At 45.3% G+C, this 27,899-nt stretch overlaps 1 protein-coding gene across 22 annotated transcripts in view; it reads right to left on the reverse strand.

The window, feature by feature from the left end:
• Positions 1 to 4,394: 4,394 nt before the first annotated feature.
• Positions 4,395 to 27,899, reverse strand: part of CELF2 (CUGBP Elav-like family member 2) — a 529,514-nt gene continuing 506,009 nt past the window's right edge. For 10 of the 22 annotated variants that reach the window (XM_077340258.1, XM_077340256.1, XM_077340261.1 and 7 more), the window contains 5 exons: positions 26,495 to 26,626; positions 19,515 to 19,712; positions 15,596 to 15,739; positions 13,673 to 13,844; positions 4,395 to 12,119 (listed from right to left, as the gene is read on the reverse strand). In XM_077340258.1, coding sequence (XP_077196373.1) covers positions 13,717 to 13,844; positions 15,596 to 15,739; positions 19,515 to 19,712; positions 26,495 to 26,626 — 602 coding nt within the window. In that variant the 3' untranslated portion in view covers positions 4,395 to 12,119; positions 13,673 to 13,716. The remainder of the gene's footprint in view (positions 12,120 to 13,672; positions 13,845 to 15,595; positions 15,740 to 19,514; positions 19,713 to 26,494; positions 26,627 to 27,899) is intronic. The other 12 variants (XM_077340260.1, XM_077340263.1, XM_077340269.1 and 9 more) reach the window with 3 other exon arrangements.

Below are 27,899 nucleotides of genomic sequence, written 5' to 3' on the forward strand. Positions count from 1 at the left end.
AAAAGAAAAGAAATACTGGTCAACTCGAAATCCAGGGGGTTTGTAAAAGATGTTCACTGAGAAGAGAAAACAAAGTCAGGCCAGGTTATCTTTGGGAGAATAGCAGAAATATCACACATATACACCCCTCTGTGGGAGTCTATATGCAAACTGGGGGGGGGGGAAGATATCTCCCCCTGATTCCAAGGAGATATGAGAGGTTCAGATGACCCCGTAGGTGGGGTCGTAACCCTAGGTGGGGAGAGTCCATGGCTCAGCAGTGGAACTTCTACTTGGCAAGCAGGGAGTCCCAGGCTTACTATCCAAGGTTGCAAGCCACCCCAACTGGCGGTGCCAGGAGGGGCAGGACAGCAACCAACCAATCAACCAACCAACCAACCAACCAACCAACCAACCAATCAACCAAAGAGAAAGGACCAGGTAGTCAGTTTTATGCAAAACCAAACAGACAATGGAAATCTTGGCGGAGCTGTGGTCAGATTCAGCGTAAGGCAGCTCCACGTGTGCATGTATTAAAAAAAACAAAATGAACCCCCCAATGTAGATGACGTCTCTCCTTGTTTTCTTGTCAAAGTCAAAGCTGGGGGTAGAGCCCCAGGCAGAGGAGGGCTGGTTGGCAGCAGGAGGGCAGCTCCTCCGCCCTTCTTCGGGTTGCCCCCTGTCAACGCTCCCCCCAGTCTATTGCAATGGGCTTCCCCTCTCTGTCCCTCTTCGAGCTCCAAAGCTGGATGGTAGGCCGCTGTCACATACACTAAATAATGCCCTTTCAATGCAGCTGGATTTGACTGCGTTCAGACGGCAAAAGACCACTGTAGTGGATTCAAGTGGCATGATTTAGCATGTGGGAAAGGGCCCCAAGTCCGGCCAGGGAGGTCACTTGTATCTAGGTGTGTGGGAAAGATTGCATTTAGGGCAACCAGTTGTGATTTCCTCATGCAAATGTCCCTCTTCCCCTGCATTGCCGTGCCCTTCATAGGTGATAGTTTGGGAATGTGTGTTTGCTGACTTAATGATGTACGGCAGGGGTAGTCGACCTGTGGTCCTCTAGATGTTCATGGACTACAATTCCCATGAGCCCCTGCCAGCGTTTGCTGGCAGGGGCTCATGGGGATTGTAGTCCATGGACATCTGGAGGACCACAGGTTGATTACCCCTGCTGTACGACACCGACCATGTAGATGTGGCCCATTGGAACACCTGTTCCTTCCCTCTACTTAGTTGGAAGACATATGCCGGCTTGAAGCCATGGGCCTCCGATCCCTGGCTCGTCTTGTCAGCATTGGAGCGGCCATCGTCTCCCCTCAACGGTAAACCAACCAATTATTTATGCCATTCCTTTGGCTGAGATAAATGAAAGGCGGATATATTTAAGAACCGCTTATCAGAGAGCGGGATGTAAAGGGAGCCGATCAGCAAAGGCTAGCAAAGAGGATTCAGAAGGGCTGTTGATGTACAATTTGTATCAGCCCCCCTCTGGATAATCTACGCAAATAAGCTGGGTGGGATGGGATGGCTTCGGGCAGCTGTTAAGCTACGATAGCGCCGCTACTTAAAGGACGCCAGAGAAGTGGCCATGTCAGGCTGTTGAAGCAAAACAGAAGGCTTAAAAAAAATCCAACATAAATGTTTGTAGTCTAGAGCAGGAGAAGTCAACCTGTGGTCCTCCAGATGTCCATGGACTACAATTCCCATGAGCCCTTGGCAGCAAACGCTGGCAGGGGCTCATGGGAATTGTAGTCCATGGACATCTGGAGGACCACAGGTTGACTACCCCTGGTCTAGAGCAAGCTTTCTCAACCAGGGTTTCTTGAAACCCGAGGGTTTTTCCCGAATCAGTGGAAGTTAATAAACTTTTACACATATTTTTAAAATTTATTAAACATTTATCGGGTGATATGACCATATATGGTTATGTCGACCCGCCTCCCCTCCCAAAATGGCCAAAGATGGGCCTGGAGGGGATGGGAAAGGGAGGGGCACCGGGTGGGCGTGTCCACAGCGCTGCTTCCCAACCGTATTCTGCCCGATCGGGCCACTTCTGGGGAATCTTAAAGAAGGTTTCAGGGGTTTCTCAATGGTCAAAAAGTCGAGAAAGGTTGGTCTGGAGGTTGCCAACTCTGAGTTAGTACATTCCTGGAGATTTGGAGGGTAGAGCTTGAGAGAGTGGGGGTGGGAATGGATGGACTTCAGCTGGGCATACTCCCATAGGCTCCACTACCCAAAGCAGCCATTTTTTCCTGCGGGAGATCTTCAGGCCCCACCTAGAGGTCACAGCCCTAACTAGAGGCCACTGTCTCAGATATGCCAGAAAGCTTAGGCTAGAAGAAAACATGTTTGTTTGTCGGTTGGCACCCCCTTTCTGTTGGTTGCTGTACAAACGGATCCCTGGAGATGATTACAATTCACATTTTGTGAAGAAAGGAAGAATGGCTTTGACAAGGCCCCGTGGTTGAGGGGAACGGACCCCCCTCCCTGCCGATCCCCCACACTGAATCCAATTATTCCCCATTTGGTTGCCTCACACCACTCGCCTATTCCTAGTTACTCCTTTCTAAAACGACATCCTCGTATCTTTTCCTCTGCAACAAAATGATTGTCAACACAAATCACAATTAAGGCTCTTCGAATCCTACTGGGAAGATCAATTCCTTCCCAGCATTCCAACGCGTTTGGCCGCTGTTGCTAGAGAGGCTATTGCAGGAGTGGCCGAACTGTGGCGCTCCAGGTTGTCATGGACTACGATTCCCACGAGCCTCTGCCACTGTGTTCTGGTGGGGGCTCATGGGAGATGTAGTCCATGGACATCTGGACAGCTGTAGTTTGGCCACCCCTGGCCTATTGTCTTGTGATGCAGCAGGCACACGATTGCATCATAGGCTACGACGCCACTGTGTATCGATGAGGTAATCCGGAGGGCAGAACGGGACGATGGGAAGCAGGCACCAGCGAGGCCATGTAAAAGGCGGAGAGAACAGGCCCCGAAAGGGAGAGCTTTGCTTCCCATCTCCCAACTCTGTTACAACCGCAAGAGCAAGTTCTGTAAAACAGATTTTTTGGAGGGGGGGGGGAAACAAACAAAACCGGGAAATGTCCATTGTGGGCTGGACCAGGAGGGAAACATTCAGAGAGCCACGGCTGCACTGGGAAGTGTTGCCTTTATTTTTTTTGCATGCGTAACGAGCACCCGCAAGTCGAAACCAGAGCGAGAGACTGGAAAATAAAAGCTGACGCTGCGAGGGCGGTCGGTGACCTCCATCGCATAAGAGCACTTTTAAGTGGCCTTCAGTTCCTGAGACGAGAGTGTCAGACAAAAGAGATTCGTGTATGGCTTGAGTCCCAGAAAACAAGGGGATAGAGCGGCGTCTATCTTTGGAGTTTCTCTCTCTCTCTCTCTCCCCCCCCCCCCGCCTGATCAATGTAGATCGGCAACCTAATACGGCTAAGCCACTGAAACAACAACAACAACAACAACACCCCAATCAAAATGGATGGTGACGGAATCCAGAGGAGACGTCTCAAGCATGTTGGGCTGAATCGATCAAAGAGGCAACAGTGTCTGTGCAGAATCTCTCTCTTTTTTGTTGTTGCTGTTAATTTGCTTTCTCTGGACAAAGCGACACACTTGTGAGATGAGGCACTCACAGGTGCCCGGATTTGAGAGTGCAAGAAATGTCAAAGCACTCTCTTTTTTCCTGAGTGATTCGGTTTCTCTTAATCTCCACAAGCAGAAAGATACAATAAGATCAAAAATCGTCCCCTTCGGCCCCTTGCTGCGACCTGGTCGTTTCCTCAATTTCGACCTACATGTGATTCTAATTCAAAGCGTTTCCTAAACTCACAGCGGTCTACAACGAGCTTGTTTACTTGGTGCGCGCATCTAGAATTCCCTCCCACTTGTCCTGAAAAACATTTTTTCTTATGAGAATGTACGGGCGCATTCCGTTCATTGCCCGAAATCCTGGCAAAGAACCTTTCTGTATAATAAACGTAATATGCTTCTGTGAAGCAACAGCAGAAACACTTTTCAAATGTTATGAAATTCTTTTAGCATAAGCGAACGTGCATGGTAGTTTCAATCAGAAAGACCAACTCCAAAACGAATTTTTTTTCAGGTATGTTATTAATGCGGTCCGTTTAAATGGCCAAAACTTATCAAAGGCATCTTGGGGTGGGGGTGGGGGTGGGGAAGGTGGAAGTAAAATCAACCAAGGATGTCTACATATCCTCATTCACTCTCCAATCAGATGTTCACTTAGGTGGAATCGACTGTATCTTTTGTACACGACAAATAGAAAAAAAAATCAACAGGGACGTGAAACAGTGAGGTGTGTAGATGCATTACCAACACGGAATGACCACCAACAGTACAACACACAGAGAGAAAGAGAGACAAGTATTAGGAAAATGGTTTAATATTGGAGACAGAAGCAAAAAACTGCATCACACAATAACATACATTACAAAAATAAGTTTGACTGTTTCAACTACACAGTTATGTTCACAATGAAGACAGAAGAATCAGAAAAAACTTTTGATCTAAACAGCAAAAAAGCAAACCCCTATTTTTGTTTTAACTAATACATTTATCCACATAAAGTGACGGTGTACTCCTAAATTCTAATTATTTTTTATATTGTGAAACTGCACAATACAGAATAAAAAGTGAAACTTACCGCTTGCTTTTAAAGACAAAATTCTAAACACTAAATATAAGCAAAGGGAAAGAATTAAACCAAGCCAAAGTTTTTTTTTTTATAATTCTCTAAACAAAAACCAACTTTCTACCAACGGGAAATCAAACTTGAAAATCAGCCATGTTCTGGGAGCCCACAAGAGTAACCCACAAAAATTTCCATGGTTTTTTTTTTTTTAATCTCCAGTATAAAAAGTTCCACTGGTACAAAATGCATAATTACAATCAAGTTTTAGAAATAGGAAAGCCTGTGGTTTGTGTTTTTTTTTGTGTGTGGTTATTATTTTTTTGGCTCAAATCCCGTCAAACATCGAAACCCAAATGTGACAATAAAACAGAAAAGGATACTTGGATGATCTTAACATTTTTTCACGACATTGCATTAACTTTGGCTTTTCTCTGACAAAACTGTTATTTTTTAAGGAAAAAAAACACACACACACAGGACACGATCCGTTTTGCACTGTAGGCTCAGTGGTCATGTGCAAAGGATTTACAGAGGGAGGGGAACAAAACTATAATCCTGCCGGCTCCCCCTGGATACATGAAAAGGGAGGGACACCCTTGTGTGGAAGTAATTTTCAGTGGACAGGGGAGGTTGGATGCAGTTAGAGGGAATACATACGGACCTCCCTTGTCTCTGCCCCCCCCATAACAAATTGCATTACCTGCATGCATATCTATGCATGCGTCGGGAGAACAAAGACCATACCTTGGGGAAGCCAGGGGAATCTTCTGCACAAAAGCACTGTACTCTTGGTGTGAGCGAATCATTCGCCAAGATCCCCTCCCCCATGACATTATCAATTAAAACAGTAATTATTATTCCACAAACGACAATTTCGCACAGCACAACTCCCCCCCCCACCCCAAAATACACAGGGTTATTTTTAATGACATTATTTGAAAAGATAACAAAACAACAAGTTTTTAATGAAAACTTTTTTTTGTTAATTAGCACTCAATCATTAAAAAAAGAAGAAGAGAGAACAGAAACAGTAAAATTATTCCAGAGATTTGTACAAGCCAAGGCATCATAACCCCTATGGTGAAAGAAAGGCGAACTTTGTTGCTTCTTTGAATATGGCCATTGGAATTATCCAATTGGGTTGGGAAACCACTACTCCTTTTGTGCTTTTGACGTTTTAAAAGTTTTGTAACTCCGTTTCTCCTTTTTAAAACTATTTATTCCCCCCCTGCCTCCTGTTATTTTTAAAGTCCTTTGCACTCTTGCTGCTTTTCCCTAAAGGCGGGTATTTTAAAAAGACAGTAGACAATCTCTCTGGGACTGAGAAAAGGGTTATGGGTGTACAAGAGATTGCTGTCCCTATGTGGAAAGGCTCCAGCTTCACTGCCTGCTCTCTTCTGCCACAGTTCCCACTTCCAAAGAGGCCAGCAGCTTTAAAAGCAAAAATGAATGGCCAGTGAGTGGCAGTGGGAATGGCGAGGTATGCAGTGGTCAGAGTGCCGGCTGGGTGGACAGTTTCCTTGTCATTCCAGCTTTGGATCTCAGCTTGCCAGCTCTGGGTTGAGAAATCCCTGGAGATGTTGGGGGGCAGGATTTGGGGTGAGGAGGGACCTTGGTGGACTATGCAGTCCACCTTTCAAAGCAGCCATTTTCTCTGGGGGAACAGATCAGTCTGGAGATGAGCTGAAATTCCAGGGGATCCCCATGGCCCACCTGGAGACTGGCATCCCTCTTTGTATCTCAGCCATTGCCTCTAAGAAAGCAGGCCGTGCTATGCAGTAATTTCCTTCCCTGTCTAGGCAAAAATGACTGATTGCTTCTTGGCGAATGTCTAAATCGAAAGGCAAGGGGGCGTGCCTGTTAGATTTGTGAGGCACGATTGGATAAGAATACCAGAGTCTTAAGCAGATCAGCACCAACCAGAGCCATGACAAAAAAAATAGATAGAAAAGGTGGGCCAGATCTGAGGACCCACCTCCTCAAGACTATGACTGGCAGAAGGAGCCTTCACTCTGCTACAAGGCGTTTGTTCACTTAGCGGAAGGGGGTTCGAATCGACTGATTCTGTTACTCCCACCTTGCTATCCATCCCATGCCGAGGACCAGGGGTAGTCAAACTGCGGCTCTCCAGATGTCCATGGACTACAATTCCCAGGGCTTCTGGGAATTGTAGTCCATGGACATTTGGAGGGCCGCAGTTTGACTACCCCTGCCGTGGACAGTTTAACAAGGCTCACGCAGGGATTTCATGCAAACTCTGTCAAAATGGACGGCAGGTGGTTGACAGGAGGTTACGCGTCAAAGCCTTACGCTGAGTTTTCTAAGCATGGAGAGGATCCAAAGAAATTTTGGGGTTTTGTTTTTTTAAAGCCACAAAACAATTTTGAAAATTTGAATGCTGAACCACCTTATTATCCCGAAAAAGACCTAATTTATGTTACGTGTCATTATGTGATAATAGGCAAAAAAAAGGCTGCAGGAAGTACAAAATAGCCCTCAACGGGGTTCAGGAAGGCCCCCCAGGAGTAGTAAAAACTTTGACGAGAATAACACAGAGCATTTATTTGTAAGTGCGTGTGCTATATGAAACTCTTTCCCTCACCCTCTCTTTGCATCTCTCGGATTCTGCTCCTTTCCACTCCAGGACTCCTGTATGAATCGAGCATTTAAAGGAAGGGGGGAGGAAAAGGGATCACGCTATGCCTTAAAAAAAAAATTACAGGGGGTGGTGTGGGGGAGGAGAAATGAAATCCAACAGGAAAAGATGGGAAGGAAGAATTATGGTACCTTTCTCAGGCTACTGAAACACATTGGCTTGCAGTGGAGGGGCGTGTTTGCCACTGCAGAAGACCCAAATTTGGTTTAAGGAACAGGAATACTCTCCAATCCTCCTTGAAAGAATCAGGGGGGGAAAGGCAGTGAAGGGTTATCATTACCTTTAGATAAAATGTTTCCTGGGCTTTATCCTGCAAACACTTAGGATTTACGGGGCTTCTCTCTCTCTCTCTCTCTCTCCCTCTCTCTTTCCATAGTGAATATTTTTTAGGGCTGAACCCCTATATTGCCATGACAGAGAAAAAGAGGTACAGAGCCAGTGGGGCGATACCTTTCTGCTGCTGGAGCATGCAAGCTTCCGAGATTCCGCACCCCCCTTTGTCGAGTTAGGCAATAAGCTGTGCCTATTCAGCAGATAAGCCGCGAGCAAGGTGGATCGCAAATGCACCATCAGTAATTTGTCTGGCTGAAACAACTCCTGAAGAGCTGTGTTGAAACACCTGCAACAGAGACCTACTTTACGGGACGGATGCAGTGGCTGCCCCTGGGCCCGTAATGTCCACAGGAAAGATGAAGGGCAGATTGGGGTTTCTGAACACTTAGGGACATATGGGCCTGAGTCCCAGATTAGCCTGGGTTCCCTGAGGCGCGGAGACCACATGCTTAGGAAATTTGTGTCTTTCCCCATTTTGGGGGGGCGAGTGGGAAAAAGACCGATTTTGGGGGGCAGCCTTTCCAACGGTTTGCAGCTAGAAATGCCACGGCCGTTGCAGCAAACGCAACAGTGGGGCAAAGGTGTGGGGACTGTAGTAAACTCTGTAGTAAAGAGTTAACTGAAACCTTATTAGGAGTGGAGGTAAAAACTCCACCCCTCAATTTATTCTTTTGCCTTGCTTTCACTTTCCTAAGTTAGTTGGAGCTAGGTTGCAAAGAAAGAAGCTGCGTTCTGCAGCTCCTGGGAGTATCTGGATTTATTGATTACAAAAGGGACGTTCTGAAATACTCGGGGATATCCGTCGCAAAGCTCCAACTGACCCTGGCCTTCCGGAAATGTCAGTGTAACTGCACCGAGACACAACTATGCGGCAAAGTACTGTACATTTCTACGGCCCCGGGATGCTCTAATTGAAACTTTGTCTTTGATTGACCCCAAAGCCCATCCCCAAACGAATTCTCAATTTATGCGAACACCCCAGCCAGTTTTCTGACTTTTCCATCTGCTCCCCACCCTTTTCGATTGTTTCATTTTTGTGATGCCGGATGGTCCCGGATTCTCCAAACGATTGACCGTGCATGTTGAGAGAGGGGAGGGTGCGGGGAAGCATCTTATTATTAAAAGTCCAGCTAGAGACACCAAGCTTCTAGTTGTGCTCTCGAACAGCCGAAGCTGCCAGAGGCTGGACCAGTTGGCTCAGCACTGCCTTCTCTGACTGGCAGCAGATCTCAGGCACACAGAAAGAGGGGTTTCTTCCTGCACACTTGGAACCCGTGGTTCAAGATGTTTAAGATGGAGGCCTGTTTTACCTGTATGCCTAGCTATGCCTTATCCAATACACTACAGCTGGCCATCACTTGCCAATGAAGGGCAGATCATAGAATCATAGAATCCTAGAGTTGGAAGGGGCCATGCAGGCCATCTACTCCAACTCCCTGCTCAGTGCAGGATCAGCCCAGAGCATCCTAAAGCATCCAAGAAAAGTGTGTATCCAACCTTTGCTTGAAGGCTGCCAGTGATATAAGGGCTCTGCTTTTTCTAAGGGCCACACAGGGTTGGAAAATTCGTGGAGATTTAGTAGTGGAGCTCAGGGAGCTCGGGGTTTGAGGATGGGCTTCAATGCGGTGATATTTCCTTAAGCCCATTCTCTTAAGTTGCCATTTTCTGTAGTCTGTAGATCAGCCATAAGTTTTGACTGTTCTTCCACAGAGAAGTGTTACCGAGCTTAAAACAAGTTTCTAGAAGCTCCCAAGAGTGCTCACCCCACCCCACAAAAAGTCACTTGATGTAAGAGGGGGTTAGCACTCTCTCCTCAGTTCTCCTTCCTGCCACTAGAACAGGTAAGTCAATCTATCAGCAGCAGTCTACAGTGGGGAAGGAGGGAGGGCTGTGTAACTGCATAGAAGAGCACGCGATGAACAGCAGCTACAGGTAAGTGGAACCCTATTTTCATCTTTGTGGTTTCTGTGCAATCTCACATGGCTGGGCCTCACCTGGAGTTTTGCAACCCTAAAATAAATGTACAAGCTGCTAGTGTCAAGAAGACTCCTGTGATAGCTATAGGTGACAGATCATGTTCCAGGTGTGTTCTTACAGCTGAGAAACAGTCACTTTTTTTGGGGGGGGGGAAGTTTGCATGCTCCTTTTCCAAACAGAAGTCAGGCTACCAAAAGATATCACCTCACCAACATTGGCTCTCTTCCATCTGGACCAATATACTGCAGATAACACATCAAAGAGTTACAATATGTGTAAACCTCATCTTGTAAAAAGTAGTTTTAACTGCATTGCACAATGAAGTTTCATCCAGGAAGTTCTAGTGCATTGGGTTTAAGCAAAAATTTAATTTATTTTCTTTACAAAAATATTTTTTTCTTAATGTTTTCAAATGTTGGGTTTAACCTCTCCTCTCTAGGAGTGGCTTATACAATACATAATTAAAGAATTATTTTATTTCATTAATACTGAATAGCATATTCCAGCAGCATATTTAAAAGCTCTTTTAAGAAAAGACAAAAAAATCTCAAAGACCTAAAAAGGAGAACCCACAATTATTATTTTAAATATTTTTTTTTCAGTTATAGATACAGAAGAAATTTAGACAGCAATAAAATATTTTTTTGTCCTTCAGTTCTGCCCTGTGCATTTTCTGACTTCAACCATGTATTAAATAAACCACAAAAAATTAAGTATATATATATTTATAGCTATAGATATATATATGTATATATAAAAATAAACAGCAAAATGGTGAATGTATAAAAGTATTAACACTCAAGACAGCTCTGGGTGGAAAGGATTAAAAGCTCAGAACTTTCTCACCTTAGAGGGTTTCCATACATTATGAAGCAATGACAGAGTGAGGTTTGCTTTTCACAGCATAGATGTGCGGAGTGGTTAGAAGAAAGTGAAACATGGGCACTTATACAATGTTGTACAAAAAACATCCAAGAGAATTAACAAACAACAACAATTTCAGGCAACAAGACCACAGGATAGCAAGTTAACAAACTTTTTAACCTCTTTTTTCCTTTAAATATTAGGGATTTATACAAAACACATAGTAAAATACCCATGTTATCAAATTACTTTGCACAAGAAACACACTTGAAGCTCTAGGAAGAGAAAAAAAAAGTACCTTTGGAATTTGGCACTAAGAGTTTCCCCCCCCCCCCACTGATTTCTTTTTTTTTTATTATTATTATTTCTTTAAAAGAAAAAAAAAAGAATGATCACATTTTGCTGAACGCAAACACATCTAAATTGTCCACAATAATAATCCCCCCTCCAAATTAAAAGAAAGGAAAAAGAAAAATTGACACCAATGCGTCACAGAAGCCAACACAAACTTAGTCCGGAATAGATTTTATTTCTCACATGAAAACTTTTTTTTAAAATTATTATTATTTCTTTTAAGCAAACCGTTTTTTTTTTGTGTGTTTTTTGAAATTTGATTTTTTTTCGTTTTCTGCCGTTGACGTTGTTCAAGTAAAAACCAAATTCAAACGTCTCGTTTATAAACACAGAACACTTAAGAGACCAGGGGACCCTTGATGAAATCACAACCGAAATCACAGAAGCACCAATGAAACGACATCATACAGTTAACTTTTCTCCTGTACATTGAAACAGTATAAAATATAGGTAATTTTCATGTGCATTAATTCATGGATTGTCTAACTTGTGAGTCAGTTCAGCAAAAGGTGACACAAATAGGTAGCATTTGCCCTCAAACAGGGTAAACTTTTTTTTTCTGTTATACTAATCTACAAAAAGTGGTTCTATATATATATTCTTAATGAGAAAGTGAGCCATCTAAAATGGCCTTATCAAAAAACTTTACACTGCCTGAAAAATGTAAAAACTATTACAGACCTCTAGAGACTTAAAATCAGACAGTTTTTTTTTCTTCTTCAAACTGTTTGGAAGTAGTCTGTTACGAAATCAACATTCTGTGCCTCTGGAAACATATTGCTACGGCTACCAGGGACCAGCCAGAATGCTAATCTCTGTATAATACTTTCAAGTCTGTTTTTTTAAAAAAAAGAATTAACAAAACACAAAAAGAAAAAAAAAAGAAAAGGAAAAAGGAAAACGGAAAACCCTAACAAAACATTTTGCCACAGGTTGTGTGTGTGTGTGTGTATGTGTGTGTGTGTGTTATTGTTCTTTTTGTTGTTGTTAAATAACCCTATTCTTAATTTGACTAATAATAAAATTTCAATCTTGCACAAATGCAGCAATGCTTTTCACATTGACTTCCCAGAATTCATAGCTAGATGAGGTCACATGCAAATTTCAAAGGTTCAAACTATAGATCAAAGGTCAGTAGGAGAACCAAATTATGATGTGAGGTCAGAAAGACATCAGAGACAATGACGGGACGATGAAACTGTTTTTTTTTTTTTAATTTGAGACGCCACAGGGACATGCTAGGCAAACGATGAAGCTAACGGGCATGAAGATGTCTAGGGAAAAACAAGGAAGAGGAAAAAAAGTTACGGAGAATCTATGCAGCAGAAACAAAATCATTTTTTAATGGGTGCAGGAGAAAACTAATGCAAATCTTTCATTAGAATCTCAGCCATTCACGTAATTTGCATTAACTGTACAATAACTCATTAACGACAGCACAATGAGAGATTTCCCTCCCCCCCAAAAAGAATTCATCCGAAAGGAGTTAGAGAGGATGAATTCCTGCTGTATTGGGGGGGTGGGGGTGGGGGCTAGAAGGGGAAGAGAAAGAACCATTTTCAAACAAATGTAACAGAAGGGGAAGGAGCAGTGTAGGGGTAGGGAGGAGAGAGAGAATAATCAGGACAACTCAACTTCAAACTCGATAAATGGAAACCACGAACAAGGTAACCAGACAAAATACAAACAAGAGGATAAAAAAGCATGAACCATAAAAGGGGTAGGATTCAACGGTGAAAAAGCACCCATTCTTGACACATATACTCCAAAGAGTACTTCAAAAGGATCTAGCTAGCGGAGAGAGCTGTTCTTTAGGTATCGAATAAGTTAACAATAGGCAATAAATAACTTCCATTAACTTCTGAGGCAGTAAAAATTTTTGTATAAAAATAGAAATGCTTTTTTTACAAATAAAATTTACAGGCCTGTGGCTTTCTTTTTGTTATCTATTATTAGTATTACTATTTATGATTTTTTTTTATCTTTCAAGAAACATCAAGTATCTTATTTATTTTAAACCCTGTAGCTTTAGAAACAGATCTATGTCTTTTTTTTTTGTTTTTACACTAATGCTCATTAAAAAAAAAGAAAAGAAAAACACCCTTAAGGACTGAAAAACAAAAAAAGGAAAAAAAAATTATATATATTATAAACATATATTATATATATAATTATATTTATATATATAATATATATATAAAGACAACCAGTATATAACAGGATAACATAAACATTGTATTAAGTTGAAATCCTTTGAACAAATAATAATAATAATAATAATAATAATAATAATAATAATAATAATAATAATAATAATAATAATTCAAGCCCCTTATCCAAAACAAACCGAAGTCATGTTAAGTAATGTTGTTTCTAAGTAAGTTCTCCATCTGGCATGAGGCCATATTGTTAACCTGTAAACTGCTGGTGCCATTTGGGTAAGTCTAGAACCAGATGTACATATACTTCCATTATCCCCATTAAATGTGTTAAGGACACAAAGGCGGAAAGAGTTAAATGGCCCGTTTCTCCCCTCCCCCCCCCACCCTCAACGATTCGGACTCCTTGAGATTTCGGGTTTCTCCCTCCCCCTCCTTTGAAGCGTATATATTTTTTTTTTAGCATGAATATGTTCAATCCATATAATTCAAAAGTTCTGCAATTAGGTCAGTAAAGTCTCCTTTACTGGGGTGGGTGGGGAAAGTGGAAGCAGGGTGTAGGAATATCTGTCTCTTGGCGATGCTTGACAATGTATTCTTATGTTCATCCTCAAACCGTGCCCCGCCCCCCCCACACCGCGGGAGGGTGGGTCGCTCAAGGGACTTACCCTAAGAAATCTAAATTAATAGCAGTGAGCTTCTGGGGTTATGATCAGTAAGGTTTGCTGTCGTTTTTGGAGCGCTTCAGCTGAACTTTCAAGCGTTTCATGCCGATCTGAAAACCGTTCATTGCCTGGATGGCCGCTTGAGCAGAGACGGGATTGTCGTAGCTAACGAAACCTAAGAGACACAACGGGGCGGGGAGGGGGGGAAGAGGAATGGACGAGAGAAAGGAAGAAGGGTTGGAACGAGAGTAAATGATAATTGCTTCGCAGGAGGGGGAGGGAAGGATTCCACCCCCTCCCAATAACTTGCATTAAACTTTTAAAAGTCATTGGCAGAATGGTACATTTGATTTATTTATGAATTTATATCTCACCCTTCTTCAGGGGGTTCAGGAAGGCTTGCAACGAAGTTAACTTCATCTTGAATGTAATTTCAGTTTTTAAATTCGAAAATTCAGTTTTAGACGAAGAGTTGGTTCTTAGAGGCCGCTTTTCTCTACCCGAAGGAGTCTCAAAGCGGCTTACATTCGCCTTCCCTTTCCTCTCCCCACAACAGACGCCCTGTGAGGGAGGGGAGGCTGAGAGAGCCCTGATATTACTGAAGAAGAAGAAGAGTTGGTTCTTATATGCCAGTCTTCTCTACCCGAAGGAGTCTCAAAGCGGCTTACATTCGCCTTCCCTTTCCTCTCCCCACAACAGACATCCTGTGATGGAGGTGAGGCTGAGAGAGCTGCTCTGTGAGAACTGCTCTGTGAGAACAGCTCTAACAGGACTGTGATGAGCCCATGGTCATCCAGCTGGCTGCATGTGGAGGAGTGGGGAATCCAACCTGGCTCTCCAGGTTAGAGGCTGCCACAACAACTACACCAAGCTGCCTCCACTTGTGGAAATAAAGCCATACTTGTGCATCTTTAGACTTGTCAAGTGCTATAAATTCTACGTAGGAAGCCCCCACATCCTCACCCCCATCTAATTGCATAGCCTTTCTTAATCCAGGAGAGAGGATTTAACGTAATTACAAGTAATGAGTTAAACATGGAGCATTTTCTTACACAAAGAGAATAATGAGGTGTCCGTAATAATGGAGCTTGATTGTACAGTAAAACGTTAAGTCTTCCACATGGGATATAATTAGTCTCATACATCTGACACTCTCTGTTGAGCATGTCAGAATACATTTCTTTAAAAATTATTTATTAAACTGATCCAACGGCATGTTGGAAGACTAATGCTTTGAAATGGGGCGTGGGGGGTGTCAACCAATCCCTGGTGCCAAGTTGCCATGGCACCTAGAAATTTCTTTGTCTAGTATTTTCGGCTTTGTTTTTATTCTAGTGTCTCTTCGTGAAACTCAGTGGAATGTCCATGAAGTTCTTGTGCTCCTGATCCGGCGAGCCGGGTTTGATTCCCTGCTCCTCCACGTGCAACCAGCTGGGTGTCCTTGGGCTTGTCACAGCACTGATAGTGCTGTTCTCACAGGGCAGTCTCAGCCCCACCTCCGTCGCACGGTGTGAAGAGAGGAGGGGAAGGCAGTTGTAGGCTGCTTTGAGATGCCTGTGGGTATAAACACCCAACTCTTCTTTTACATTTCTTAATCTTTATGCCAATAAAGGTATTCTGATTCTGATACATTTCTTAATCAGTGGGTTGCTATAAAAGCCCCTATACTGAATTTAATTGAGCCATTTCAAGCATTGATGGAATTATGAAAAACTGGAGACCAGTTATGCCAGGTGGCAGGTATTGAGAGAGATGCTCCCTTTTCACACTGACCTTCCCGAGTTGTGTCCCCCCCCCCCCACCGCAACGTTCAAGCCACAAAAACAAAGTAAACCGGACTTGTGCAACGTGGACAGCGGTATTAATTCACACCTCCCTCTTTTCCGTGCGCCTCCCTACGGCCTTGCACACTAAAAGCTGTCGTACCAAAGCACTTGCTCAGATTGGTCTGTTTGTCAATGAAGACTTTCGCAGAAATAACGTTTCCGAAAGGCATGAACATCTGCAGAATGTCCTGGTCTCCGAACTCCTGCGGGAGGTGGTAAATGAAGAGATTTGCTCCTTCTGGACCTTGGAGAGGAAAAGGGACAAGCAAAACAGCAAGGGGTCAGCGGCTTTCTTTTGTACTGAGAACATTCGCAAGACGAAACTGGGACGCTTCCGTTTCGGCCTCCTTACGCACAAATTACCCAGGAAGCCCAAAACCAACTGCATTACGAATAATCTTGTTTTAACTTGAATGCTGGTAATAAAATTCACATTACAAGTGAGGGACCTGCAAGGATTGGGGGCGGGGGCTCTCATTTTTGCTCCCCCCCATTTTCTCTTCTCTTCCCTGACAGCCTCCATCACCTCTCCCACTTTCTGCTTCCTTCTCTCCTTCCCATCCACCAGCCAACCCCCTTTTATCTGCAACCCAGTCTTCAGTGTTTTCCCTCCTTCCCAGCCCAAGCAACCACTCTGAAGGTCAACTATGGACAAGTTGCACAGTACTAGCTGTCAGGCCAGACCCAGCTGCAAGGTGGGAAACCTGAAAGGATTTGTGGGGTGACTTTATTTCCCCCCAAATTCCCTCCATACTATTTCCTTTCACGCCTCCTGACAATCCCCATATCCTCCTTTCCTTGCTTTCTTCTCTCCTTCCCACCCACCATCCAACTTACCTTTCATCCATGCCCCCATCTTCAGATATATATCTATATAGATATATAGTTATACCATGCCTTCCTCCACTATGAGACCCAAGCAGCCTACATCATTCTCCAGTCCTGTATCATATCCTTACAAAAAGACCAAGGCTTGAAGGCTGGCAATACTATTGTGGTTGCCTAGCAAACGGCATACTGCAGAGGGCATTCAACTCTTAAAGTTCTATATGCCACAGTTTTTTGCTGAGGGTTTAACCCTCCACCAGTGTGTGTGTATGTTTTTTAAGATTTCAGATTTTTCTGCAAACCTGGGGCTTTTCTTAGGTTTATAGGCAGCTCTGTCTTGCTTGTCCATGGCTCCAGTCTCCAGATTTAAGTATTCACAGATGGGGACATGCTGAGAATTAGATATACTGATTTGAAACTGCAGTTATTAATAGCGTAACTTCATAGCTGGTTCCAGGTCCTTTGAATGCAGGACGTTTGTGGAAGTGGACCTCTCCTTCATTCCCACACCAGGTCTATGTACCTCCTGAAAAAGTACTTTTGAGCAGGGATCCTCAACCTGTGGCCCTCCAGATGTTCATGGACTAGAATTCCCATGAGCCCCTGCCAGCATATGCTGGCATGGGCTCATGGGAATTGTAGTCCATGAACATCTGGAGGACCACAGGTTGAGGATCCCTGCTTTTGAGGACTTAGGGAGGGACTTCTAGAACAATATTTTATGTAGTTTGGGGGGGAAGTCTACACCAAGAAGGGGGAATTGGCCAGTATCCTCTCTCACCCAACATACAACTTAAACAGTTCTGTGAACAGATCACTGTATGATATACTGTTCTACAGGGTCCCCCAATCTTTAGCAGTGGCTATTTTTGGGGGTGGGTGGGAGAAGGAGAGCAGGAAAGTAGGGTAATGTATCTGCAAATTTGTTCAGTTCACATTAGAGGAAAGATTTGCAGGGAGATCACCACAGATTTGCACTTATAATTTTCATTTCTTTTTCCTCTGCACTCTCACCAAAATATCTGCAAGTCACAGACGGCCTCTAAGTCAGTGGTCCCCAACCTGCGGGCCGCGGCCCGGCGCCGGGCCGCAAAGACCATGGCACCGGGCCGCGGCTCCCTCTCCCCGCCCCCCCCGCAGTAAAAAACTTCCCAGGCCGCAAGCTTGCGGCCCGGGAAGCTTCTTACTGCGGGGAGGGTGGGGAGAGGGAATCAGGGCCGGGCTGCGCCCGCGCGGCCCGCGGGTGCGGCCCAATCCAATGCCCTGCCGGTCCCCAGCCTAATAAAGGTTGGGGACCACTGCTCTAAGTGACAAGGGTTTTCATAAGAAGTGGCGGGCCAGTTGATAAAGGAGATAGTCTGTTGTTGCGGATCTTTTTCTCTTGCCAAAATGCTCCCTGCAGGCCCCGTGCGCCTTAAGAAACGATGTCTAACAACCACATCTAATGTAACTAAAAACATCTATCTAGTTCCGGAGCGCTAATCATGTCCATATGCCGCTCGACATTCCCTTGCTAGGAAATTATTACAGCCCCATTGCTGCTCGAATGTCAAAATGATTTAAATTTAAAATTTAACTTATTTTGAACATTTCAATCCCATTTTTCTTTGCCCAATTAGGTGGCAAAAGTAAAGCGGCAAAAGTAAAACTATAGTTTCTTGAACTGTCTGGATATTCTTTCCTTCCAGTCTGAAATTGACCGTAAACTAGGGTTAGGAGAAGGAAAAAAACACAACAGCAATTCCAGGGAGGGAGAGAAAGAGAGAGGCCCTTCCCTCATTTCGTTAAGCACTTTGCAATTTGTATTAATTTGTTCCCAATGTTCACTTCCTGTATTTTGTTCTCTTGGCACTGAGAGAGAAGAGCAATCATTTCTTTGCATTCCCGCAAGACCCTCAATTCTATAAGGAACCCTTCAACGTAATGGCAATGGATCTTGTCATTAACCTCCAAACGCAATCACGTAACAGAAACTACCATACAGGGAAGCTCCCTCTACGCAAGAATGCATTCTTGAAAGGAGGCTAAGTTCAAGATAGTTTTAGGGCCAAATTGCATATGTCTGGCCAGGAGCTGAGACACTCCCAACTCCTGCCACATGGTAGCAAGGTGGAAATAACGCTCCCCAGGTGTTTTGGCTCAGGAAAACAATTTGTGCCTGTGGGGCAGGAGTTCGTCTTTCCCTGGTACTGCTGAGGACCCTTGACTCAACTCATGACCAAACATATGATGTATTTGGCGCTTAATTATAGACGCCCTTGTTTTCCAAAGCAGTAGGCAATGTGTCTATTCCTACTGATTAACACTGGGGGCAACATTTCCAAAGAAGTGCAAATGAATGAGATTTGGGCGGCTGAGAACAAATATTTTTGACAGATCCTTTGTGCATTCTGCATGCGCAAATGCTTACTTGCCTGTACATATAGTGCCTGCTTAACAGGAAAAAAAAAAAAAAAACAAGCCCTGGAAGTCCAAATTCATGAATTCCATCCTCCACTCCAACATAGCTCAAAGACGAAAGTGCTCCTGATTTGCAAGAAACCACAATTTGTTGTGACACTTGAACTGGAGGAAATGACAAATTCCGGTTCATTGCTTCATTTAAAGTTCTAAAAGGATCAAATCACGGCTTGGAATTCTTGTACAAGTCAAAAACAAATGACGGTTTATCACTTTGTACAGTCCGTCGATTTGTAACAAATTGCAGTTTGTTACAAATTAGGATGTCTTCGACATACGTTGAAGGGAGGGGGACAGTAACCCTCTCCTTGGTTTCCTATTCTTTTAAAAACAAAGCAAGGATTCTCAACTAGGGATCCCTAGTGTCTTGGGGCTTCGTGAGAGCTCTCTGGCCTTCCCCCTATATCCTGCCTTAGTGGACTCAGCCACAAGCTATTCCCGACACTGCTATGAATGCAGGGAACCGGATGAGCCATTGACCTGGGGGTGGCATTTTCATGTGATTACCATGCCTGGGAAATGGGGTTGCCTACACTTGCCTCACCCTGCCTCCTTTCTCTCTCCCCTTCAGTCCTCCTCCGGTGCGGCGGGGAGGCGTGGCCAGGTGACATCACTTCCGGCCAGGTGACATCACTTCCAGCCCGGTTCCGGGGCTCCTTGAAGCCTGAAAAGCATTCCAGGGCTTCCTCTCCGGTCAGAAAGGTCGAAAAAGGCTGGTCTGAGGGACTCACCTTCTTTCTGGCTGCCCGCAGCGCTTTGCTGTTGTAACAAACTTTGACTGTACAAGGTCGGCAGTGCCGCGGCAGCGTACTGCTGGATTCCTGAGTAGGCTTGGGTGAGGGCATCCATTGTGCCAGCCGTACCGTTCGTCAAGCCCGTGGCACCGAGTCCTCCGTTCAGGGCGGCCATACCTGAGAGCATTTGAGCAACTTTACAAAAAACCCAACAATAGAGAAAAGAAATTGCACTTGTTCATTAGTGCTTCCCAAATGTCGCTGGCATTAATACGACACTGACGACAATGGCGGCGCATGCAGAGGGACGGAATGAAAGCCCGGACACTTCACCGAGGGGGGCACAGAGAGGACGACGACGACGACGGCGGCGGCCATAGTGCGCAGACGCGCAAGGTTCCGGAATGGCTTCAGCCCCAGGTCGGGGTTCACATGCAAATGGCTCCTCGTATATATCAGGGCGATCGGGCTGAAGCTGACGCAATGCACAAGGCCGAATGACCCATGACGTTTCCCCTGGGGATTGCTTCTAGGGCAGTGGTTCCCAACCTTTTTATCACCGGGGACCGGTCGACGCTTGACAATTTCACTGAGGCCCACCGCCACCTGAGCTCCTGCTCTGCTTGCTTTCCCGCTGGCGCCCCTGACTTCCGGCCGCCTACTGGGGGGTGCTGCCAGCAGCAGCTGTGCAGTGCCATGCTGAGGGGAAGCCCTAGCCATGGCGGCTGCTGGAGAACACCAAAGGTGAGCCAGTGGCAGGGCAGGCCCCTAGGCAGCAGCCGGGAAGGAGGATGAGGAGGAGCTGCTGCCCGGTACCGACTGATCCAGGGACCGGTCCCGGTCCCCGGACCAGGGGTTGGGGACCACTGTTCTAGGGCACATCGAGAGGCCTGCTCTGGGAGTCCATGCTTCCCGGGCGAGATTTGAATTGGAACCACAGTGTCCAGGGAGGCCTCCGTGCACCAATCCCTCAATTTTCTCTGGGGAGCCAGCAATGGTCCTTGTAAGGAAACACAGTACTGGAGTCTCCAACGAAGGAAATGGTGGCTGCTCGGGACACTCTGAAGACAGGTGTGACCGTGGGGAGAGGACTAAACGCCCCTCTCCTGCAATCTGAATGAGGCCCACAGGCACCTGGGAAGGATGGAACTCCTGAACCCGTCTCCCAAGCTGTAGTTTGGCCTGTAGTAATTCTGAAAATTCCCTGAGGTATTAAACCTGTGTTTGGGCTGAACCTCTGCAGACTGCAAGGGGTGGTAGGGATTCATGGGGTCGGATGGGCCTTCTTAGAAAATAATGCCTCTGCTTAGAAAACTTCAAGGAGAAGCCCAAGCTAGTACATGTCTCCATAACATGTCGGATTGTCTATGCAGGGCAGTTTTGTTTTGATGGAGAAACGAGCCTTCCTTGTTAGTCTGAGGTGGTTGAAGCTAAACACAGGTAGATCACCACGCCTACAGCTGTCGTTTGAAAACAGGTTTTCATCGATATGATGGTTGTGTGCTAAAAGTACCGCTACCTGTGGTGTGACCACTTTTCCTATAGCCGGGGTGGCCAAGCTGCAGCTCTTCAGATGTCCATGGACTACAATTCCCATGAACCCTTGCCAGTATTGGCAAGGGTTCATGGGAATTGTAGTCTGTGGACATCTGAAGAGCCACAGTTAGCCCCCCCTGGTCCTATAGTCTCAATACATGGAAGTGTGCCTTGAACACCGTTCCAGCAGTTTTAAAAAAAAATGAAAAGCAGCCAAAGCAGGCCTTAATCTTTAACGAAGAACTGTGTGTGTGAACATTTTCCACCTCACAATCATTTCCCAAGTTTCTTTTCCCGTGGGCTGATCTGGATGCATAAACATGTCCATTGAAGCTATCAGAGGGGGATTTTTAGTGGTAAAATATCCGGTGGGAGAAATTATTAAGCACCTCTCCCCTGGTGTTCCCTTGCAGAAACCACAGGCTTCCTGAGGTTGCTTATTGTTAAAACCAAAAAGAACATCACCACTGGAGTTTTATTATAGCTATTTGCTCATGATGTTTATTTCCCCCTCCCCCTTCAAAACCCGCAAAATCTGGTCGACCGAAGACGACACTAAGACAGAAGAAACAAACTCAGGCACAACGGATGATGATGGCTCTTCTTCTAAACTCTCCAGGGAAGAAAGTTTGAAACTCAGTCCTTGTTGAGGGGTGAAGGGACCTGAGCGAGGGGTCTTCTGGAGACACTGGAAAGGATGGGTTTTGAGGAGCCCTGAGTGGCCAGTGCCCGGAGGCTCCATCTCCTCACCTCATGCCTTTCTTTCCATCCTCATAACAACACCCCTACCTGCCCATACATTCTTCTCCTGCCTGGGCTCAGCACAGTTCCACAGGGCCTGTGAAATGGAGCTCCTCAGCTGGGGCCAGTGAGCAGATAACATCTAGCGGTCCCTCCAGACCTCCCTTCCATTTGAAATGCTCATTGGCTACATCGTGAGGCAATCTACAGTACGGTCAGTCCGCTGAGTTATGGTTAAAAGTTTAAAATGGTTGAATGGTTTAAATGTTTGATAATATTGATGCAATTTATTGGGACTAATTTTGGAGAATATTGTGTCGAAGGCTTAAGGGGGGGTGGCAGGTTACAGTGGATGAGCGATAGGGTTGTGAGTGTCCTGTACTGTGCAGGGGGTTGGACTAGATCAGGGGGAGTCAACCAGTGGTCCTCCAGATGTCCGTGGACTACAATTCCCATCAACCCCTGCCAGCATTTGCTGGCAGGGCCTCATGGGAGTTGTAGTCCATGAACATCTGGAGGACCACAAGTTGACTACCCCTGGACTAGATGATCTAATAGGTCCCTTCCAACTCTATGATTGTCTGTCTGTCTGTCTGTCTGTCTGTCTGTCTGTCTGTCTGTCTGTCTGTCTATCTATCTATCTATCTATCTATCTATCTATCTAGAGCACGTATATTGGACTACACTGTGAACCACCCTGAGCCGCAAAGGGAGGGCTGTATAAAAACGTAATAAACAAATGAATAATAAAGGCATTTTATACACATTACGTGATTTTGTTGGCTTTTAAGATGCTTCTAACATACTGTACGCTGCTTTTAGACCTTCAGGTGAGCAGCGACTATAAATAAATACATCTAATAAACAGATCTTTGCTTAAAAGACCTTCGCTAGCAGGGCTAGGGGGTTTCTCGACCTGCTAGAATCAAGGCCAGTTGAAGTCCATCACCTAAATGGACCAGCGGTCTGACCCCATCTGTCACAGGTGGCTTTCTTGATGCTATAAATTCCCCTCCAAAATATTCAGTGTTAGGTACGTGTAGAGAACGAGGTACCGAGAAGGATAATACAATTAAGGACATTAGCCCTGCCTCCCCCCCCAAAAAAAAATTAACAGCTCTATTAGGATGTGAAATAGTTCTTTCTTTTTTTAAAGTGAGAAGGCCCTCTGAAGAACTAAATTAAAACAGGCCCTTGAGAGCAGTCCTGATAGATCGAGAAGGAAGGTGATATCCTACCAAGACAGGGGGGAGGGAGAGAGGGAGGCTATCTTGCCAATTATGGCATTTCTAGCACAATGGGTCCCTCCCCTCCCTTGGTAATCAAGGACAACCACCCCAGGGCCCTCGCTCTTCTCCCATCATGCCCTGTGCCAATTAAGAGGGCTTCTAGTGCATAAATTATACCTTTTGGAACGAGTATAATTCAGGCAGTGCTAACACTTGGCTCAGCTGTGATATTCCGCAGCTTTTGCTTAATAAGGTGTCTTGCACTCGAAATTTGAGGTTTTCTATGGGGCGGGGGGCGTGATAGAAAGAGAAACGAAGAAAAGGGACCGCTATAAGGGATGCCAATCATGACATGGAACGCTGACGAGAGAATACAAGGCGGAAACAGGAATGCATTTTAGACTTGTTGCTGTTGGGGAAATTTTCTTAACCCCTCCCCCAAAATTGGACACCAACTTTTTTACCATTGAGAGACCCCTGAAACATTCTTCAGGCTTTGAGAAACCTCAAAAGTGGCGGGTTCATGCTGAATGTGGTTGGGAAGCAGAGCTGTGGACATGCCCACCCGGGGCCCCGCCCCTTCCCATTTTGGGAGGGGTAGAAGGGTTGACATCATAAACCAGCGAATGCTGGCAGGGGCTCATGGGAATTGTAGTCCATTGACATCTGGAGGGCTGCAGTTTGACTACCCCTGTCATAGATTATTTTGGGAGGATTGGGTGGGACGACGTGACTCCAGAAGTGACACAATGGTTCAGAATATGGTTGGGAGTGGATACACTCACAACCTGTGGACACACCCCATCATTGGTCAGTGGAAATTTCATTCATTCATTCATTCATTCATTCATTCATGCTTTAGACTTCTGTTCTACCCTCTCTTGGCCAACACAGGGCAGATCATAACAAACTAAAAAAATTCATAAAATACTAAGGTACAATCTAAAACCTAATTTAAATCAAAATTTTAGAATAAATTAGTCTCTAACGTTGCCCATAAAATCCCATCCCATCCTGGGGCTGGGGAGGGAATGACCTAAATTTCCTCAAGGTGTACCATTTGGCATGTGTAAATGCAGGCGGACAGGTTGAGATTTGAGTTTCTTTCAAGATATATATCTTTCCTGTGCAAGCAGACTTCTTCAGATATCATGGGATAGAATTTTCTCAGCCAAACATCTAGGTCAGCCAGACTTCTAGTCCCTGGAAGGGTTAACTGAATGTGTTAAACATTTATCGAGTGATGTGATACCTATATGGTCATGTCCACCAGCCTCCCCCCAATGGCCAATGATGGGCCTGGAAGGGGTGGGAAGGGGAGGAGTCCTGGTTGGGCGTGTACATAACTATGTTTCCCAACCCTATTCTGCACGATCGTGCCCCTTCTGGGGTTTCTTGAGGCCTCTAGAATGTTTCAGGGGTTCTCAATGGTAAAATGAGAAAGGCACAATGAGAAAGGCACATCTAGGTAGAGAGAGAGGGCGCCCGAGAATGCATATGTGTTAATTGCCAGGAAGGGCATGCTAGAGTTCAGATTCACAATTAACTGGGCAATTCTAGCTGAGATAGGATCGAGGCAGTTATCAGAACCTTGCGAAGGGCCGGCAATCAGCATACAAATATAAACGTTCACAGACAGATGTTTGAGTTCAATGCTGCCTTCCCTTATCTACACCTTTCTGTTAAGGACACCAGTAGTTTATTAACAATGCAAAGAACTGTAATAGTAATACAGAGAACTCGACCAGGGCCAGGGCCTTTTCGGTCCTGGCCCCTACCTGGTGGAATGAGCTCCCGGGAGAGCTGCGGGCCCTGCGGAAGCTTTCAGCGTTCCGCAGGGCCTTCAAAACGGAGCTCTTCCGCTAGGTCTATGGTTCAGGCCGGTACGGCCAGGGAGATCTATAGGGTCAACCCTTCCAGGAAAGTGGCATCAGTGGGGGTTGCAAGTGACATCTGCACCCTCCTCCCTCCCACCCCTCCCCCCTGGGGGGGGGGCTGAGAATAGCGAGGGCTTTGTTCTTCCGCCATATCTTCTTCCTTTTGGTTTTTGACTAACGAACTGTGATTTTACGTCTGGGGTTTCAATGGGGTTTACGGGGTTTTTATTTAGACGTGTGTATCCCGCCATGAGCCGTCAGGGAGTGGCAGGTAATAAATAAATAAATAAATAAATAAATAATACATTATTATTATTATTATTAATAATAATAATAATAATAATAATAATAATAATAATAATAATAATAATAGTCACATATGCAAATGAGGTTCTTATTTCCCACGTGGGCCTCTTCCTTATTCGGACTTTACAAATGGGCACCAAGGAATGATCTTGAAAACCCTGGGCATGTAAAGTCCTAAATAAGCCCCTTACTAAATAGAGTAATTGTCACAGGTCTTCAGATTGGCACCTGCTCACAGTAATTATATGCTGCTACTAGAGGGAATAGGGTTGCTGTCAGGGGATGGGGTAGAACTGCCAAATTCCAGTTAGAAACTCCTGGAGTGTCAGGAGCAGAGCCTGGGGAGGACAGGGACCACAGTGGGGAACAATGCATAGAGTTCACCCTCCGAAGCATTGATTTTCTGCAGGGGGACTGATCTCCGTAGCCTTGAGATGAGTTGCAATTCGGGGGGATCCCCAGGTTGTCCCACCCCCGGGAGGCTGGCATTTTTAACATTTTTATAACACCCTTCTAAAAGGCTCAGGGCGGTTTACCTCCTAGTCAAAGCAATACAGAGTCCAGGCAATTGAAATAGATTCCATAACAAAATACAGGAGTCTAAACAGAATAAATCATTAAAATCAGCCTTTCTTTCTCGATGGGTGGGGAGTGGGGAGCGGGAAGAAAGTGCTAAGCTGGATGTTTAAATGAGTTTTGGCGTTACAGAAGTATATACAATGGATGGGGAGGCCAGTTTGTCGGTGGATTTTGGGGCCTGGCGGAACAGCCATGAGCCTGGTGGAACAACTCTGTTTTACAGGGCTTGCGGAACTGTTGCAGGTCCTTCAGGGCCCTGATCTCCTCTGGGAGAACATTCCACCAGGCCGGGCCAGGGCCATGAAGGCCCTTGCTCTTGTTGAGTTACTTCTTCTAGGGCTGGGATCTTCTGGAAATTTTACATCCCTTGATTCATGAGACTCTGCCTTCTTTTCATAGAATCATAGAGTTGGAAGGGGCCATACAGGCCATCTAGTCCAACCCCCTGCTCAACGCAAGATCAGCCCTACGCATCCTAAAGCATTCTTTTCATAACCTCCTGAATCATAAGACTCTTCTAGAACCAGGATTGGTCCCCAGAAACCTAACTCATGCCCTGCAGACATTGAGAGTCCACGTCACCAATTGAGTGGTTTGTGGGTTTTTTTTTTTAATTCCATAGTAACATTCACTGTTTGACAGCCACTGGTGTTCCTAGGGTGACGACAGGGAAATTGCTGGCGTGTCCACCACAGCAATAAATACTCACTGTTTACGGTACCTGCTAGTGCATTAATATTATTCAGCCCAACAGTGGCTCCAGCCAGTCCTTGGAGAGTACCCAGAGAAGTCAAAGAATTCATAGCCGCCCCAGCTGTGGAATTCGCCGTCGATGCAGCCACTAAAGGAGGCAAAAGGAGGGTGAATAAGCAGGGATTCCACAGCAGACGACTTTCAACAGCGTGTCTCTCCCGCAATTATCGACCGCAAAAGTTCTGCGGCAAATACAAAGGAACGCGATAGGTGGCGGCCACTTTTCGAAGTGCCTTAAAAATGCTGCGGTGGGGCGGAAATGGCACCTCGAAGCATGTAATTGAGCAGTCCCTAGCACTCTGTCCACGGAATGCAGCGTTTTCGGGCATTCCTCTGTGTTCTCGTACTCTTTCGGTTGCTTGGAAACATCAGGAAGCCATATTTTAAGTATTGCCCCACACAAAGGGAGGCAGGAGATGCTGTCTAGAGTCTGAGCTGTAATTTGTGTTAGGAGTGAAGGATGTTATGCTGTCTCTTGGCCTCAGACTTAAGAGGGGGACCATACAAGAGATAAAGAGACAGAGAGAAAGAGAGAGAGAGACAGAGAGAGACAGAGAGAGAGGCCTGGCTACCGATATCGTTTCTCCACTGCTCTGCTACTTTCCCTGTGATGTGTAGATGGCTACATTCAGGAATCTCCCTTCCTTACGGCTTTGACACCTTGTCTCTACGCTTTGTCAGTCTTTGGACAATAAAGGCACGGCTTGCCTCCTGCATCTCTATCCATCCTAGCTCTTTAGACTAGGATGTAAACCGCACACACTGGATAATGCATTTTCAATCCACTTTAGAAGTAGATTTTCCCGTTCTGCACAGGAAAATCCAGCTACAAAAGGACATTGAAATTGCATTATCCTATGTGTGTGGAATGGGCCTAGATTAGAATCGTATCTCTACTCGATCCTGTCTAGAATGGAGTTCCATACAATAAAGGACTCATTTTTGTTATCTCATGAGACTCAGGGTGGATTTCATCGTAAAATCACATCTAGATGAAATGTGGCAACAAAAACATAACATCATTAAATTGACATTAAAACCGTAAGAATCAGTTTCAGAAGAGAGTGCCCCTTTGTTATTCAGATTCTTGTCTGCACACACGCGCTACAAGTCTCGAGCATTCTGCTAACTCACTGGAACTAATAATTCCAACAACTAGACGCCTGGAAACAGCAGCGTACGTAGGATATGGTGAGGGGGGCATGTGCCTTGGGTGCCATTCTTGATGGGGGAGCAATGGGGACCTGTCAAGTCCCCACATGCTCTGACCAGCCCGTGCTTAGTGACATCCACTCCTGCAGGGGGAGGATGGTTTGGAAGTGTGCAAGCTGGTCACAAGCAGTCCATCCCTTCCCCAATGC

This window comes from Paroedura picta, chromosome 5 (genome assembly GCF_049243985.1).
Source record: "Paroedura picta isolate Pp20150507F chromosome 5, Ppicta_v3.0, whole genome shotgun sequence".
NCBI lineage: Eukaryota > Metazoa > Chordata > Lepidosauria > Squamata > Gekkonidae > Paroedura > Paroedura picta.